Below are 16,413 nucleotides of genomic sequence, written 5' to 3' on the forward strand. Positions count from 1 at the left end.
ATACATTATGTAGACATATTCTCTCATAAAATCGGTATATTTATACTGGTAACATTGTAAATTTATCTATTACATTATAATTATCGGTTTCGATGTAACATATGTGTCGATACTTTTAGAAAATGTATCGACACATATGTTTAACTATTCTCTCATTATAATATAATTAATGATATATTATTCTTATTATAATAAATAATAAATATAATTTATAATAATTTTATTTTAATAAAATATAATAATCATAATTTTTTATTTATAAAATTATAGATATAATATTTTAATAATAATATTGACATAAATTATATTAAATAAATTATTCTAATATTTTAAAAATAATATTATTATTTTGTTAATAAATAATATTATTTTATTGAATTTGATGTTTATAATTATAATGTAATTATGATTATTTTTCGTCACTTCTTTATGATTATTTTTTAAAATTATATTGTAATTATATATATATATATATATATATATATATATATATATATATATATATATATATATTATTTGAAAGTTAATATCGAAATAGAAATACCGTGTCTTTTTTTTCATTAGTTATTTTGTGGCAACTTACAAACTAAAAAAATTAAAATTAATTTGTATAATTTGTGTTTACTCTTTTTTTCATTAAAAATTCTATTTTTATCGATTTTGTTATTGTTGGGCATAACAAAATCGGTAAAAATTACCTAAAACATTATTATTTTTACCTAAAATATCAATGTTTTTTAACATTTCAGATAAAATGCCCAACAATAACAAAATCGATAAAAAAAATACAAAATCGATAGCATTTTACATGTTTTGTTAAAATAATGATATTTTCGGTAATTTTTACCTGTTTTGTTATTGTTGTATATCAGTTACATTGTAAATTTACCTATTACATTATAATTATAACATATGTGTCGATACTTTTAGAAAATGTATCGACACATATACTTAATTATTCTCTCATTATAATATAATTAATGATATATTATTCTTATTATAAAAAATAAAAAATATAATTTATAATAATTTTATTTTAATAAAATATAATAATCATAATTTTTTATCTATAAAATTATAGATATAATATTTTAATAATAATATTTACATAAATAATATTAAATAAATTATTCTAGTATTTTAAAAATAATAATATTATTTTATTAATAAATAATATTATTTTATTGTATTTGATGTTTATAGGAACTATTACTGATTTTCTTTTAAATTCCAAAAGTGTCGATACTTATTTAAATGGAATCGATACTTTCAACATATCCGGTAGGTAGTTTAATGTAATAGGTAGCGCCTATTTTTTTTACCGTTTACATTATTATACTTGATAATATTTCCTGTAAATAACCGGTTATGTTATCATTGGTAATATTTTAGGCGTTTACCTAATATATTATAATAACAAATTAAATAATTAACCTATTTTATTATATAAGCACTACCTATTACGTTATATAAGCACTACCTAATATGTTATTGTCCTTAATAATTTTCCAATAATTAACCTATTTTATTATATAAGCGCTACCTATTACATTATATAAGTTGTACATAATATGTTATTGTGTTTGATAATGTTTTCAGTAATTAACCTATTTTATTATGTAAACGCTACCTATTACATTATATAAGTGCTACTTATTACATTATATAAGCGCTACTTATTACATTATATAAGCGGTACCTAATATGTTATTATATTTGATAATGTTTACAGTAATTAATATATTTTATTATATAAGCGCTACATATTACATTATATAAGCGCTACCTATTACATTATATAAGCGCTACCTATTACATCATATTTTTACCTGTTATATTGTAAAGTATCAATCCTTTTTATAAAAAAGGATCGATACTTTCAACATATCAGGTAACATTATGATAAAACCGATAAAATTTACCTGATATGTTGAAAGTATAGATATTTTTTTATAAAAATGTATCGATACTTTGTTGAAAATTATGTAATTTATGTTTCAAAAATTTTTAATAGTGCTTCATGTTTTCCACATACAATATTAATTTAATAATTTCATTTACACAAAAAAATTATTTGATTGTTTTGATATTTTATAAAATATTATCTAGAATTTAAATTTAACAATTTTAACCAAAGATAATAATAATATGTAATATCTATGTTTATTATTTTTAATTTAATAATAATTTATACCGTAACATAAAAATAAATCATTAGACGTGTATAATTACTAAATTAATATCTTAAAACTCACTAAAACATAATCTTAAATTAATATTTTCCACAGTAAAATAAGCATAGACACTTATATATATGTATCGATATTTACCGATAATCAAAGTTTATCGGTTACCAAAATTTTTAATAGTTTTTTCATATTTTCTACCTAAAATATTATTAGTCTGTCAACATAATAGGTAGCGCTAAACCGAATTTATTAAATATCTTTTAATATATCTGATAATACCATATATTAACCGTATATTAATCGTATTTCCTAGACAATCCCATTGGAGTAAAATGCAAAGCAGCCATTTGTTTATATATACTTGTCAAACATTGATATGATTGAATCCCACCACCACACAAACACAACATGATAACTTTAACTAAATGAATACACGATGGATGAATATACGGATTGCCGTGTCTACCTTATACGCTGCTTCCCCACAAAGTTTAGCTCAACTGCTCAAGTGCCGCAACTTGACTTTCTATTCCACATCAATCACGGAAGTTATTGTTTCAACCTCATTATTTTATGATTATAATTTTTCATAAAATAAATTTTAAATGTCAAGTAAAGATGATGAAATAAATAATGGGACCAAATTACATGACTTTCCCACCACTCCTTTGAATTTTCGTACCATAAGTCACATCAAATTATTGATCCATATAATCATAATCCAACCACGTGGTAATTTTAGACATCGAACGGTGCAACCTTTAAGTTACATCTTTCAATTCATAAACATCATTACACCATAGTACCACCGCATATAATTCTTTTCTAAATTTATAACAAAGTCCCTCAAGTACCTATAAATTGAAAGCAACAAGGACTCCACGATTTCCGACCAAGAAAAAAACAGGACAGTGGAATCTCTGCAACTTAAGCTCTCCGGTTTCCTCCCTTGTTTGCGGTACGTCTATTTTAGGAATCTTCAAAATGCTATGATTATTTTTCTAGGGTTTCGATTTGTCGAATCTTTGATAACGATGCTCTTCCTTCGATTCGTTGTTCGTTTGGTTTCTTGTTGAACCTTAATTGTATCCAATTATTCGGATCATCCCATGTTGTTCAGCTTGCTGTTTTCTTTATTGGCTTACTAAGGCTCTCTCTTGTCTACTTATTTTTTGCTGATTATAATTGGTGATTTTCATTTTGAGATGAAATTTCTGTTTCCCCCCCCCCCATCTTAATCTTGTAATACTTGCTTTGAATAACATGTATATAGGAATTATTAGGATTTTTTTAATATAAAAAGCATATATATATATATATATATATATATATATGGTATTTTCATTTTCTAATTGGGCATTTTTTGTTTTCTGGATCAGTTTCAAAATCATAAATTTATATTTCCTTAAATATATTCAAGTGTTTCCCTCTGATTTTTCTGGGGATTTCTACTTGTAATGGACGATGGAGAGCTTGATTTTTCGAACCAAGAAGTGTTTTCTGGTGGCAATAACACGGGTGATATTCCAAGCAGTTGCTCCATGGACAGTTTTTTCGACCAAATACTCGATGATTCTCATGCATGTACTCATACACACACTTGCAATCCACCTGGCCCTGATAACTCTCATACACATACCTGTTTCCATGTTCATACCAAAATTGTGCCTTCCCTGACTGAAGATAAGGCTGCTGCCGATGATACGAGGGGTCTAGGGAGAAGAAATCGAAGAAACGGCCTTTGGGGAATCGAGAAGCTGTTAGGAAGTATAGGCAAAAGCTTAAGGAACGAGCAGCCTCGTTGGAAGATGAAGTTGTTCGGTTGAGGACGTTGAACCAGCAGCTGTTGAAGAGGTTGCATGGGCAGGCTGCATTGGAGGCCGAGGTTGCAAGGCTAAAGTGTTTGCTAGTGGATGTTCGAGGAAGAATTGAAGGGGAGATTGGATTGTTTCCTTATCAGAAACCTACAACTAATGTTGAGCCGATGAATTTGCCTGGTGCTTATGTGATGAATCCCTGCAAAGTGCAATGCAATGACCAGATGTATTGCCTTCACCCGGGGGTCGAAGCAGCTGCAGCACTGGACGGACATGGATTTGATGGGCGTGAAACTGATGATATTCAGTGTTTGGAAATTCACAACTCTGGAGCCAAGGAGCGTGGGGTTGGAAGTGCAGGGCCTAATGGCAAACCTTCTGGCACAAAAAGAAGGAAAGGTAAACTTTAGGAGTTGATTGTCATAATTTAATGTATATATGATTCATCCAAACTTTATTCGTATTACTGAACAATGTATAAAGATATGGAGAGTCCAAGTCCTTATGAGCCATAATCAAATAGAGCCTTTTCACAGAACCAAAAACATTTTCTTATCATCCTAGAAAAATTACAACTATAGCACGCTGCTAATGCAAAAGGTGACACTTGAAAAGATTGTTCTAGAATAAAATTGCATTTGTTTAAAGTCTACAGTCCCCACTCCAACTATAAGAATGGATAAAGGAAGATGAAATGCCCTAACCAAAGCATCCATTGTTTCTTGATTATCTGTCAGCACTCCATCCTGCATATCTTCCTAAGTTCATTCAATGAATGGCAATTCTTTTACATACATAGAGGCAATTCGTTCTTACCGTTATAATGAGCAGCACAAAATATTTAGTAATGTGCAGCCTTGTTGATTACATTGCCGAACAAAGTAGGTCACAAACTGACATTGGGCAGCGCACTAGCACCCATGATGCCATCAACTCCTTCAACCTTTTAATGGAAGTAAATAACTGCAATTAGTTTATGGTTTAAAGACAACAGGCTTGTAAAGTGGAAACTTATGGTTTATAGCTCCTACCATCTGGTTTCTTAACAGTTACCGAGCTAATAAATTATCTCACAATGTATGAGATCCATCAGTAATTACTGTTTAGGAAGGCCAGAGACGGCTACTCAAGTGCCATCTTTTAACCGAGGTTTTGATCAACGAATGTTCGATGAAAACTTGTAGTTGTAAGACTATGGGAGCGTTAAAACAAACATCAAGTCTCCAATTTCAGGTTAAATTTTACAGAAACTTTAGTTCAACAGTAAATCAACCTTAAATAAGCTAATTATAGCAGACGGAAGGTTTGAATATTAAATTACATGTTCAACACTCCTAAAGTTGCTCACTTAGAAAATATGATAATACCTAGCGTTCACTCACTTGAAGGGTCCTTCTTAAGACTCTAAAACCAATATCTATGAACTATGTGATAGTCCTCACTCCTCGGCGGTTTGAATGTCATCGTCGTCTCGATATATACTCTCTGCCAATTGCCACACCTGAAGAGTATTATCCTCGGCTACACTCGAAATCACCCATGGCTCATTTTTGTTCCATGAGAAATCCGAAATTTTAGCTTTATGGCCCCCATGAGCAAAAAGAAGCTCAGGAGGGCCATCATCTGCATCTAACTCGATTTCTAATTGCTCTTCTCCAATCCTGCGAATCAATAATAAACCAATAATAGGTCGTGAGGGACAGCATGAGCAGTTTAGAATGTTTATATGAATGAAACAATGTTAGTGGTGGTTAAGTGGATTAATAGTCTTAGGCAAGCCCAAAGATGATCAAAACCATAAGAACAAAGGAATTCAGCAGTTTGGGCTGTGAAATGGTCAAATTGATCATGTTGCACCCACCAACTTCAGAATAGTTCATAGAATCATATCGGAGGAAAGAATTTTTATTATATGATATATATAATCTAACATGGTGTATGGTCACATAAAGCTTGAAAGCAAAGAAAGAGAAGTGAAGGCATAATCTGAGATAGACGACATGTAGAACAAAAGCATTGAACAGATTTCTAATATCGATCCAAATCTGAACTACCTGTTAAGGTCCCAAATCATCAATCTTCTATCATCACCAGAAGATGCCAGCACCGTCTCATGATTAGGATCCCATTCTACCTGGAAGACTTCTCCACTGTAAAAGACAAATACAAGGTGATAAGTCCTATTTCAATGATTTTCAAGCACCATTTTGAGTAAATGGATCATGGAGTAGCTGATACAAATTGTGCAGCTTACCTAAAAGCAAGGGGTGACAAATGGAAAGGAACGAAAATTAATAACAAATGTTCCAGTATAACTTGAAGCAAACAGTAAGTAGAATTGGGAATTCCTTTACACAAGTTTATCAATTAAATGAATCTAATTACTTTGAACAAAGAGTAAAATATTTCCTTAACTAATGGAGTCAGATGCAGATAGAAGTATAATTTTAATAGACCTTGTTATCAATTACCGCACATTAACATTTGTGTGTAATTTGCTTTAGCATATTAATATCAGGATCAATCTGGAAGGAAGCAGACTAACCTGTGACTGCTTAAAACATGCAAAGGAACAGTCAGCTTTCGCATATCAAACAAACATATGGAGGAGTCAGAAGATGCTGTGGCCAGAACCCACTCATTATAGGGATTGAACGACAAATAATTGATCTGAGACAAAAATGAATATACCTTATCAGATGATCAAATGGAAACATTAAAACAAACCAAAACTGTAACATGAAGCTCAATTAACCTCTCTCTCATGAGCTTTAACATGTTGTTCGGTTTGGTTAGTGCGCAAGTCCCAGATCATCAACTGACAATCATCACCGGCCGAACCAAATAGATTCTCATTCTTCAGATGCCATGATACATCTTCAACCACACTCTTATGGGCCTACAAAGGTATTCAAATCAGATAAAAATTGTTCAAGTATGAAAATCTGAGCATTTCCGATAAAACAAAAGAGCAAAGTCCCATAGATACCTCATAAACATGCGTAGCATCAAGAACAGTATCTTGAGGCCAAGCTGACAAGTCCCACAGGCATATCTTATGGTCTTGTGAACCACTAAGAAGATAACCCTCCTTAAACGGACTCCACGATAATCCATACCCTTCTTTATCATGACCCCTCAACCTCAAATCAGCAACACATTCACCCTCTTGCTCCTTTGCTGCCTGCTTGGCGTAATCAAACACAAAAACCTCACAGCCACTGGTCTTTGCACCGATAATAACCGGATTTTGCGGCATACATCTAGCCCTGTTGACTTCCCCATCAACACGCATTTTCTGTGTTATCTCCACCTATAATAACCCAACCAACTTCAGCTTGTAATTTCATTAAACATTAAGTGGGCAGATAACTTCCCTCGTAAATACGAATATTGGTTAGATACCAATAAAGGGTTCAAAAAACTTAATGAATTTCCTCGATTACTCCGTATCCAAAAGTTAAGCAAAGAAAATATAAAAACATAACAAACCTTAGGGATAATTGGGTCATCATTTTTAGAGGCGATGTTGGATTCAGAGGCAAGGGTGGGGAGTATTGCGTCTGCAATCATGAGGAAATCCGTGGCGCCACCGCTGGTGTGGGTGCCGAGGACAATCTTGTGAACGTTTAAAGTAGGGTCGGCTCCATAAGGGGTGGGAGAAGAAGGTACCCAGTGGACAGTCAAAGAAGGCCACTCGAGCGGGTGAGAAACGATGAGATCGTAGAGGAATGGGGTGTTCTTCTTCCATACGCTGAACTCTTCCTCTACCTGCTCAGGGGTCATCTCCGCCATTCGATTGGATTCTTCGCAAGGATTTCTTTCTATCCTCCCGCCAAAAATGAAAGCAAGGGTTTTGCGTTCCTAATTTGTGCAGCTCCTTTATATTAAGGTTTGAGGTTTAGGGCTGTGACGCGAAAGAACACAGTCAGACAGCCCAAAGTGCCATGTTCGAAGCAACAGTGGGCTGGATTGCCTTGGACCCGCTCGTAGGGAAGGGCGACAACATCACATTTGGTACTTGCACTTCAAAAACATATCCATTATGATACCTCTACTTTTAAAATGTGAAATTTGGTAATTATCTATCGGTGAAATTTTTAATATAATAACTTTAATTTGATAAAAAATATAAAATATAGTACTTTTAATTTTAAAAGATTCAATGTGATATATAATGTCAAAATATCTAATATGATATATAAATTATCATTCCATATAATAAAGTACATAGGTTAACATTAATAGAAATAGATGAAATTGAATATTTAAATGATCGTTTTATGTATTATTACGATACATGAATCAATATTGTAAGTATTTGTCAAATCAATCAATAAAAATTTATGTTTATTATAATAATACATATAGTGATAGTTTACAAGTACTACTTTGAGTTTATATTTTAATTTCAGTTGAGTTAAGTTTTATATTTGTTTATTAAATTGCACAAACTAACTTATCTCAGTGGTTAAAAGAATGATTATTATTTTTAGAGATCACGAGTTCGAACACTAGTAATTGCAAGGGTGGTTGAACGCTTATTTTCAAATAATTGAGAACATTTAGAACATATATTATTTTGTAATCACATTTAGTTTAATAAAAAAATTGGTATAATCAATTAACTTTTTCGAAGAAAAAAACTTGAATAAACAAACGTATTTCAATTATATTGATTTAGTTTTCGATTAGTTCTATTTAATTGGTTTTTTTACACCAATCATATATGACTTCATAAAAGAGTTAAATATATATAAAATTAGTACAAGTTTACTTCGTGTTAGAATATTTTGAAATCAGTTTAATTACCCTAAATTTTAGAATAGAGTTTGCATTAGAATCATATACATATAAGGATAGAAAATCCAAATAAAATAATAAGCCTTTTTTATAATATTTTTTCCGTAAAGAAAATCCCTCCATAAATATCAGACACACCTCTCTTCTTCCCTACAATTATAGTCGGCTTAAGTATAGAATCTCCTTCTCTCTTTGGATCCTAGTTTTTGCATTCAGTAATGGCGTCAACTTCCAAGAAGGTAACATTGAAGAGTTGGGATGGAGAGAGTTTTGAAGTGGAAGAAGCTGTGGTACTTCAGTCGCTGATGATCAAAAACATGATCGAAGACGGTTACGCCAACCAAGAAATCCCTCTCCCTAACGTCACCGGCAAGATATTATGCAAGATCCTCGAGTATTGCAAGATGCATGTGGATGGGGAAAATAACTCGGATGCTCTTGAGAAACTTAAAACTTGGGATTCTGATTTTGTCGATGTTGATCAAAACACCCTCTATGACCTCATTACGGTTAGTTTCTTTTTTTCTTGTTTTTATCAAGTCGATTCTGCAACTGTATTTTGCCCTTTTGAAAATTTTAATGATTATTATTTGATTCGCAGGCTTCCAACTTCTTGAATATAACGAGCTTGCTGGATTTGACATGCCAGAAAGTGGCAGATATGATCATGGGAAAGTCACCCGAAGAGATTCGAACAACCTTCAATATCAAGAACGATTTCACTCCTGAGGAATATGAAGCGATAAAGAAAGATGACGCCTGGGCTTTTGTTTGAGAAGGGTTTAGGGTTTTAACTGTCCAAATCGAACAGTTGAAATACGATAGGAATATGTCGATTAGGAGGGTCTACCATTAGGCTTTTTATAAGATTTTAGGTTTGAGGCCAATGTCTTCGCCTCTTTTACTTTGTATGGCCCTGACCAGGATATTAACGAGATAATATCTAATCGACATTCTAACCACATAAAAATTTTGTGCTTCATGGGAATGGATAGTCGATATAAAGTACAGTGACATCTTTCATTAATAGAGCATAATTAATATCTTCATCGCTTATACTTTGAACGACTCTCATCTAAGATGTCAATAAAAGAATTTAATTGATAGTGTCCATTAAATAATTTTGTTAAGTTTAATGTTGATGAAATATTTCATATATTTGTTGAGACTGCTGCAATGGGTGATTTAGTATGTGACCATGTAAGGTCAGATGAACTTATTCATGATATTAGTTCTTGATTTGTCCTACATTCTACGGTATGGATAATCTTTGATGGTTTACACGTTCATTGGTTACGACAAGTTTGGGTGGAGAATGAGTACTATAAATTGTGATTAAGAAATTGGACTTCATATGTTGTGTGAGTGAAATAAGACTATAAATTATTTGACAAAACTTAATACAAGTTCTATAGATATTATATAGTGGAGCAACCTTTACTTTATGAATGTTGTTCCATTCATGCACGGTCTATCTTAATTTCTTATATTTTATTTATTAAAAATAATTTTTACCAAAATTCAAATCTTAGATTCATCTAGAACTAAGTCGATAACTAATAACCCAAAAATTATTGTTTGAGAAAGGGAGCTCGTGATGTCCGTCTCCATGGTGGCGTTTATTTGAATGGCGTGGATGTGTTCTTGTCATGCCTTTCTCTTTAGTTTTGTTCGCGGTATTGATTTTAGCGTTGGTCATTGATTATCGGTATTCTTTATTTTTTATATCGCATCCTTATTTTTAATAACTATGTCTTCATGATAGAATTTTTTATGTCTTTGACACGTTTTTTCTATACATTTTTTACACGTCTTTGATATTCTCTATTGGTGGTTTGGCCGTTCTTTTTTGTTTATTTTTTTAGGGTTGGATTTCACATCACATCGACTAATTAAGATGAAACTTATTTGTTATACAATTGATTTGTCTTGCTTTGGATCCTTGGATGAATTTGGATATGCAATTTGTGTTCAAAGATAATTTATCACGACGCTCGACTCTGATTTGCGATTATTGGTGATCTTTCAATAGCTTGATCACCTATTGTGGTTCGTTTGCTGATGCAGACAAATCTATTCACATCTTTATTTTGTTCGAGTTTTTTTTGATGTATTTTTAACAATTTCCTTGTATAATTCTTATATGACTTAAATGACTAATTTCATGTCAATAATGATAAAAAAAATATCTTAATTATATATGCATTTAATTTAATTTACATTTACGATTGTAAACTATTATTATAATTTTATTTTTAATTTTTTGAAAAATAAAAAAGTATATATTTCAGCAATATCAAAGTATTTACCACTTGAACAAATCCTCCTAGTTACTTTAAATCATTTTTTTTTGATATACCATTTAGAAAAGAGTTAGCTGGAGGTTTGAAGATCTCACAGTAACGTGGAAGATATATCGATTAGAATTTATAGAGAAATTTATAGGTATGTTGTCCACAAAGAGTGAAGGTGGTAGGATTTTGCATTATATTACATTGTTAAACTTTAATTTATTACATGAATTAACCTTACAAAACAATAATACGCAATTTTCGATTGTGATTTGTGATGTGAAAAGGAAATGGAAAATCTCATTGAGAAAAAGAAATAATGAGTTTTGTTGATAATGCAGAGAATCAATATCTAATATATTCGTTATGGAAATTTCACCCTTATTTATAAATCATTATATATAAATAGGTTTGTAAATTTCAAATTGAAAGGTTAGACATGTACGTACAAGAATTGATTTATAAATGATAATAAAAATTGATTTGCAAATAATTAATTTATTTTAATAAAAACTAAATTGGTGTTGAAAATAACATGACATTATATCATTAAAGAAAAGATCAATGACAAAAAAAAATTCTAAACATGTTATTACTCTAAGTGTTCCAACGAGAAGCACCGGTCGTCTGGTTTGATAATACGAGTGTTATTACTCTAAGTGCTAATCTTATGCACCATGCTCACACTAAATATGTTGATTTGATTGTTTATTTTGTCCGAGAAAAAGTTGTTGTTAACCAGTTTCGTGTGAACTATGTCCCTGCAAGTCATCAGCTTGTTGATGTTCTAACTAAGTCACTAACTAAGGCTGTGTTTGAAGTTTTTCGTGATAAGGTGTGTGCTTAGTCTTCCTAGAAAAAACAACAACGAAGAAAAGATCAAATGATAAGATGTTTAATGAAATTTGAACCATATATATGGATGAAAAATGAAAAGACAACACTAAAAGAAATATGTTATCTATTTAAGGACCTAACTTGAATGACACATAACTACTGGATATATATCCAAATCTGATGAAAAATAAATAAATAAAATTTGCAAACACATTGTGTATTTTGCGGATTTCTCTGCCATTTTGGCTATTACGTACTTTGTTATTATTTTATTTGTTTGTCATTTGTCATTTGTCATTCCAATCCGATAATAAAGTTTCCAGTTACTTAATTTTAAAGTTAACGTGAGGAGTAGCCGCTGCTTTTATCTTAAAGTACAAGGAAAAAGACACGGAATGAAACCATGTTTGACACTTGTGCCTATTTATGTTTAAATAATTACAAATAAATTTACACTTGAAATTTCTTAAATTATATAATATAATTTATTAACTTTAATTATATATATATTTCATTTTAATTATATAATAATGTTTTAACTTAATGATAAAGTTGAAATTTGTGAATTTTAAAAAACAAAGTTAAAGTCTCATTATATATTCATATGTATTTAATTTTTTAATAATTTGTACCTCGAAAAGAAATAATATTTTATAATATTTATATTAGGTCTAAATCCTTCATTATCCTTAAATCGAAAGATGTTAACATTTAAGAATGTTGGAGACTTGAACCTTATATGCTCTTGTATATTGTATCAACAACATATTGACTGAATTAAACTCAATTGATTTTCTCATAAACTGGTTGTTAATTTGGTATTATGACAAGAACAGAGTGGTTGATTAATGTGGTAGGAGTTAGTTCCAGAAGGAGCGTTTCCTTATCCATAAATTCACCACATAGCTGCCCAGTTTATAAAAAGGACACAAAACACAGCACTCCACACCAACAATACTGTTTTGCCATTATTGAAGAAAGAAATGTCCAAGGAAGTGAGCGAAGAAGGGCAGAGCCGAAAGGACTATGTGGATCCTCCAACGGCACCACTCATCGACATGGCTGAGATCAAACTCTGGTCTTTTCACAGAGCCCTCATCGCCGAGTTCACCGCCACCCTCCTTTTCCTCTACGTCACCGTTGCCACCTTAATCGGCCACAAAAAACAACACGATGCATGTGATGGTGTTGGTCTCTAGGGCATTGCGTGGGCTTTCGGTGGCATGATCCTTATTCTCGTTTACTGCACTGCCGGTATCTCAGGTAAAAACAATACAGACACTTTTAAATGTGAAAAAAGGAATATGGAGTTGTTTGATTTTGGGTTTACAATTACATTACAGGTGGTCACATCAACCCAGCGGTGACATTTGGGTTGTTTTTGGCTCGTAGGGTGTCTTTGATAGGGGCTGTGGCTTACATGGTTGCTCAGTGCTTGGGTGCTATATGTGGTGTTGGGCTGGTGAAGGCGTTCATGAAGAGTGAGTACAACTCCCTCGGTGGCGGTGCTAACACAGAGGCTACTGGTTACAGCAAAGGGACCGCTTTGGGAGCTGAGATTATTGGGACATTCGTGCTTGTTTACACTGTTTTCTCAGCCACTGACCCTAAAAGAAGCGCCCGCGACTCACACGTCCCCGTGCTGGCTCCCCTACCTATAGGATTCGCGGTGTTCATGGTTCACTTGGCTACCATCCCCATCACTGGTACTGGTATCAATCCTGCTAGAAGCTTCGGCGCTGCTGTTATTTACAACAGTGACAAGGCCTGGGATGACCATGTAAGTTGCCTTCTTTTTAAACCAAATTACTGTGTTTGTTTATTTATTTGTGAAGTTAGTGTGGTTGATGAACAGTGGATTTTCTGGGTTGGGCCATTTGTGGGAGCTCTTGCAGCGTCGGCATACCATCAGTACATCCTCAGAGCTGCGGCTATCAAGTCATTGGGATCTTTCCGCAGCAATTAAACATCCAAAACCATACTATCTTAATTCATGTTTATTTGCGATCTCTTGTGTTTGTATTAAGAGTATGGATGGTTACTATGATATGGATTCAAACCTCCCTTCGTTTATAATTTATAATTTTCTTTCTATGCCACTGATATTATTAATTATTTCAAGTGCTTTACCTTTTCATCTAATTGGGATTCCTTTAACTTTATCACCCACTAAGCTTAATTGGATTCTTCTTTATTAACCACTCAACTTAATATTAGAACGTTATATTTATATTAAAAGTAATTATAATATAAGAGGTATGTATAAAAATTAAATAATTCAACTTTCAAGTGACACTAATTTCTGGACTGTGAATTGAACTTCGTATTTATTAGATAAATTCTTATTAATTTCAAACTAAATTTTAATTTTAAATTCACTTTTTCTCAAATCAGAATTAAATTGTAAAAAAGCTAAAACTAATTTTTTTCTCCTAAAATAGAAGGTGGATTGGGATGAAAGATTTTAAAATCGAAACAATACATATATTATTTAATTGATTAGAAGATTAATAATTAAAGAATTCTACGATGAAAGGTATTCATTCTTCACAAGTAACAAAAATAACGATAGTTGGAATTGAAAGAAAATCCTTAAACATAGGTTAGTAAAAATAATTTAAGGGCAGTTTAATTCACGGAGTGTAAGATTATTTTTGGGAATTAAATTATTAGATTGTAACATTGCTTCGAGAATATTGTATTATCTTATTTGATTTGTTTAGCAGGAATGTAAGATTATAATATTTGATTAGAGGAGTATAAGATTACTTGGATACATATTTTACTAAATTATCCGTGTGATATATATTTTTTCCAACATGCTAAACTTTAATATTAAATTATAAATTTGAATGAAAATTCACAGAAATATTGTAATTGTTACATTATCTAATTTTTGAAAAAAAATACATTGAGCATACAATTAATATAATTAATATATTAAACTTATATTTTTAAATAATTTTCATAACTATCATATTTATTTAATATAAAATATAATATAATATGAAGAAAAAAATAAAATTATAGTATCGAGTGGACAAAACTATTATTTTTCAATGTATAAGATATATTTTTCAACAACTCAAAGTTAAATATTATTTTAAATAATTACATATTTTACAATAATGTTATTTTTCACCTCATAAAATTATAAATAATTAATATATTAAACATTAAAATATAAAATAATTTTAACTACTCAAATTTATTAATATTTTACTAAATCAAACTTTTTATATGTTATTATATTTGTACTTTTGAGTAAAACAAGAATAAAATTGAGAATGATTCATGTAAAAATAATACATTATTTTAGGGGTGCATTCCCACTATTTTAACCTAAAACTGCTACTATTAGTTATAAATTATTATCTAATAATGATATTTTCATAAATCAAACATGAGAATGTAATTTGAAAAAATTATTCCCTTAATAATAATTTTTTCCTCGAACAAAACGTGGTCCAGGGTATACTGAACAAAAGGGCAAGTTTCTTAGGCACATTAGATGAGATAAAGTGGATTCTCTAAGGAAAGCATAAAGCCTAGCAAGTAGGCCCAATGTTCTCCAATCTCCATAGCTAAAAACTAGTAACTTAAAGCCAAAGGCCCCGTGGGCGAAGCCGAAGCTCCCAAGTGAAATTCGCGCACTCAACACTTGATTTGGCTAAACCCTAAAACCCTAAACGCATCAACCACAAAGCTTCAAGAAATGGCTGCTGCTTTCAGTGGAAGCCGATTCAAAGAGTTCGTCAAGAAATACGGGAAAGTGGCACTTGGCGTCCACTTCTCAGTTTCTGCCGCTTCCATAACCGGCCTTTACGTGGCAATCAAGAACAACGTCGACGTCGAATCGTTGTTCGACAAGTTACATCTCCCGGACTTCTCGAACGACCAAAAGAACCAAAACCCGTCTCCACAATCAGATGGGTTTTTGATGGAAGAACCGATGGAGGAATCAAGGGTGGTGGCGGTCGAGGAGAAGCAAAGGAATCGGACGGCTGAGCTTGCTGCTTCCACTGGCGGAGCCCTTGCATTGGCTGTGATTTGTAACAAGGCGTTGTTCCCTGTTCGTGTTCCGATCACCGTCGCGCTCACGCCTCCCATTGCTAGGTTTTTGGCTCGGAGGAGGATCATTAAGATTTAAGAATACTGTATGAATTCCTTTTTCTTTTTGAAATTATCTATATTCCATTTGAATGGTTCTTTTGGAGAAGAAGAGTGATGGTTGTCGAGAGCTACACTTTTTGTATTTAAACTGGAAATGGGACAACGATTCTGCAATAATAATGTACTTAGATGGTCGATTTAGATATATTACTGTTGTTGATAAAATGAGATGCAAACTAGGATTGTTCGATGATCTGCTACAAAAATTGTTGTTGCGGATTGTTCATTTGTTCTAACATCTGCTACATTCTTTGGCATCTAAACTTTTTCCCCCTCAAAATATTATCTAATGTTAAATTTAGA

At 31.7% G+C, this 16,413-nt stretch overlaps 3 protein-coding genes and 2 pseudogenes across 3 annotated transcripts; 4 read left to right on the forward strand and 1 right to left on the reverse strand.

Annotated features, from left to right (window-relative positions):
- Nucleotides 1-3,060: 3,060 nt before the first annotated feature.
- LOC120128022 lies at nucleotides 3,061-4,535 on the forward strand (annotated as a pseudogene).
- A 713-nt stretch (nucleotides 4,536-5,248) lies between these two features.
- Nucleotides 5,249-7,876, reverse strand: LOC120128074 (WD-40 repeat-containing protein MSI2-like). Its single transcript, XM_039145858.1, has 7 exons — nucleotides 7,499-7,876; nucleotides 6,996-7,319; nucleotides 6,762-6,905; nucleotides 6,552-6,676; nucleotides 6,061-6,156; nucleotides 5,404-5,667; nucleotides 5,249-5,372 (listed from the first exon to the last, which is right to left on the reverse strand). Exons 1-6 carry the CDS (start codon nucleotides 7,799-7,801, stop codon nucleotides 5,445-5,447), a joined length of 1,215 nt encoding a protein of 404 aa, XP_039001789.1. The 5' UTR covers nucleotides 7,802-7,876; the 3' UTR covers nucleotides 5,249-5,372; nucleotides 5,404-5,444.
- A 1,135-nt stretch (nucleotides 7,877-9,011) lies between these two features.
- LOC120128077 (SKP1-like protein 1B) lies at nucleotides 9,012-9,598 on the forward strand. Its single transcript, XM_039145860.1, has 2 exons — nucleotides 9,012-9,318; nucleotides 9,411-9,598. The coding sequence occupies exons 1-2, from the start codon at nucleotides 9,028-9,030 to the stop codon at nucleotides 9,582-9,584; spliced, it is 465 nt and encodes a 154-aa protein (XP_039001791.1). The 5' UTR covers nucleotides 9,012-9,027; the 3' UTR covers nucleotides 9,585-9,598.
- A 3,292-nt stretch (nucleotides 9,599-12,890) lies between these two features.
- LOC120128076 lies at nucleotides 12,891-13,919 on the forward strand (annotated as a pseudogene).
- A 1,650-nt stretch (nucleotides 13,920-15,569) lies between these two features.
- LOC120128078 lies at nucleotides 15,570-16,274 on the forward strand. Its single transcript, XM_039145861.1, has one exon. The coding sequence runs from the start codon at nucleotides 15,653-15,655 to the stop codon at nucleotides 16,085-16,087; it is 435 nt and encodes a 144-aa protein (XP_039001792.1). The 5' UTR covers nucleotides 15,570-15,652; the 3' UTR covers nucleotides 16,088-16,274.
- The last annotated feature ends 139 nt before the right edge of the window (nucleotides 16,275-16,413 follow it).

The sequence above is a fragment of the Hibiscus syriacus genome, unplaced genomic scaffold (assembly GCF_006381635.1).
Source record: "Hibiscus syriacus cultivar Baekdansim isolate YM2019G1 unplaced genomic scaffold, ASM638163v2 tig00110474_pilon, whole genome shotgun sequence".
Taxonomy (NCBI): Eukaryota; Viridiplantae; Streptophyta; class Magnoliopsida; order Malvales; family Malvaceae; genus Hibiscus; species Hibiscus syriacus.